The following is a 2,500-nucleotide window of genomic DNA, read 5'->3' on the forward strand; positions in this document are numbered from 1 at the left end:
CCTCTCCTCTCCTCTCCTCTCCTCTCCTCTCCTCTCCTCTCCTCTCCTCTCCTCTCCTCTCCTCCCTACCCCTCCCCTCCCTTCTCCTCTCCTCTCCTCTCCTCTCCTCTCCTCTCCTCTCCTCTCCTCTCCTCTCCTCTCCTCTCCTCTCCTCCCTACCCCTCTCCTCTCCTCTCCTCTCCTCTCCTCTCCTCTCCTCTCCTCTCCTCTCCTCTCCTCTCCTCTCCTCCCTACCCCTCTCCTCTCCTCTCCTCTCCTCTCCTCTCCTCTCCTCTCCTCTCCTCTCCTCTCCTCTCCTCCCTACCCCTCTCCTCTCCTCTCCTCCCTACTCCTCTCCTCTCCTCTCCTCTCAGCTCCTCATGTGATGTATAAGACAGATAAAGGGCCAGATGAACCGTGCTCCATCACCTCGTCTCTCAACTACTTCCCGGGGGACGAAACGGCAGAGGCCGATGTCACGGCCCCGCCCAGGACTCCGCCCTCCAACGTCACCGTGGTAACGGTGGAAGGATGCCCCTCCTTCATCATCCTGGACTGGGAGAAGAGCGACAACGGAACCAGAGGTAACCATGGTAACACAGGCACACTGTGGTACAACCAACAATTGAAAATGGGTCTGACATTCAAAATAAGCCTATCTCACAGAATTTCCCCGCCCCCCTTAATACGCCCCCTTTCGGGGTTAGTGGTGATAGCGTGACGTCACTCCATAGGCGCTACATGTTAACAGAGGTAATTTAAGAAGTCTACAACTTTTGTTTTCTCAAGGTAAGGTTTGTTCTATCTGTTCGAGCTGATTTACCATCTTGTTTGCTTCATAATAATATTGGTCTGTCACATTTTTACATTAGAAAATGTACTTAGATTCTCCAGAGAAAAAAACGTGTAAATGCTAATGTTAAAGACACCACTATTTACCGGAAGTGGGCGTGGAAAGCGGGCTGTGAGATAGGCCTATTGTACATGCAGCTATGCCCTCCATGCCCTCAGTGCCCATTTACTTGACTGATTACTTAAAAAAAGTGAGCGACACCCACAGCCACAAAACTAGAGGTAGCGTAAACAATGATCTGGTGCCGCCCACTTACAAAACAAATATGGGTAAATTCACCTTCCGCAGCACTGCTATTCAGGTGTGCAATGCCCTGCCCCTTCCCTTAAAACAAGCAAATCACTGGCCTCCTTTAAAACAGACCTAACATTTCACCTGTCAGCAGGTCAGAGGGAGAGGAGGTGACAAATTACTGTTTTAGATTCTTGTTCATGACTATAATACAGTATGTGTGAGTGCATGGGACCCGAATGGAAACAAGACCGCAAGGTCTTTCTTTCGGAAATCCCTTTGGACCAAAATGCCTAACTGTACATTGTGCTGTTTGCATTTTTCTTATTGTCTAATAAAATATTCAATCAATCAAAACCACAGGTGCCTCTCAGGCACCTGTGGTTTTTTACGGCTTGCCCCCGATAGTATTCGAGTATATAGGGTGAATGTGTGTTATATGTTTGTATGTATTATGTTTTTCTCTATATATTCTTCTGTTAAAGGTGTAGTGAAATGAAAAATACGTTTTTCACACTTTTAGACCATCTCCGTGGTCATCATATGAGCATACCTAACAATGGCCAAAAAAATGGGAAAATTCTCATTTTTGTGTGTTTTTATATCAAAAGTCCATAACAATATTTTTTTTATTACTTCCTGAAAACGAAAACGTGCTGCGTGATGACGTGTCGAAGCCAACATAGATAAAAGCCAATAAAAATGAAGCTCACCCGTATCCTCTCCATATGTGCGCATCCATGCAGCACAGCTGCTATTGATTACAGAAATCCTCCGTTTTTATTCCCATTCCAGATAACATCCAGACAGTGTATTACTCGGTTTCAACTTAATCATCACGCTAAAATATGTATCTGAAAACATTATAGGGTAGAAATAAGCCACATAACAGTAAACGGGTACAGTTGTCCGTCTATTTCATTTGTAAACAAACACACACCACGCTGCTGCGTATAGCATAGCAACACTCCCTAGCTACCGTCCCATCGCCTGAAGGGATTGGTTCAGAAACTTCAGACCGGTGTTTCAACTTGAAACCGTTTGAAACTTCATAATAAAATGTCCACCATTTCCGTTTCATTACACCTTTAAGCACTTTGTGACTTGTTCTTAAAAGGTGCTATATAAATAAAGCGTCCTTGAGCAAGACACTGAACACCAAATTGCTCCCGATGTGCTGGTTGGTGCCTTGCATGGCTTCCGCCGCCATTGGTGTATGAATGTGTGTGTGATCTATGTAAAGCGCCATGGATAAAGGCGCTATATAAATGCACCATTTACCATTTTGTTATTGTTATATTAGCAGTGTGTTGTCATTGTGTTTTCAGAGTATGAGGTGGTGTCCACAGCTAAAGGACCAGATGGGGAACAGGTTTCTGTTCTGACCACCAACCAGACGCACACCGCTGTAGAGAACCTGAAACCAGACAACAGGTA

General features: G+C 45.4%; 1 protein-coding gene across 1 annotated transcript in view; it reads left to right on the top strand.

Moving 5' to 3' along the window:
• Nucleotides 1-2,500, top strand: part of LOC306917174 (target of Nesh-SH3-like) — an 81,369-nt gene that overhangs the window by 72,881 nt on the left and 5,988 nt on the right. Inside the window, exons 17-18 of the mRNA XM_079495307.1 lie at nt 354-563; nt 2,392-2,497. Coding sequence (XP_079351433.1) covers nt 354-563; nt 2,392-2,497 — 316 coding nt within the window. The remainder of the gene's footprint in view (nt 1-353; nt 564-2,391; nt 2,498-2,500) is intronic.

This window comes from Electrona antarctica (genome assembly GCF_951216825.1).
Source record: "Electrona antarctica genome assembly, chromosome: 24".
In the NCBI taxonomy this organism is placed as follows: domain Eukaryota; kingdom Metazoa; phylum Chordata; class Actinopteri; order Myctophiformes; family Myctophidae; genus Electrona; species Electrona antarctica.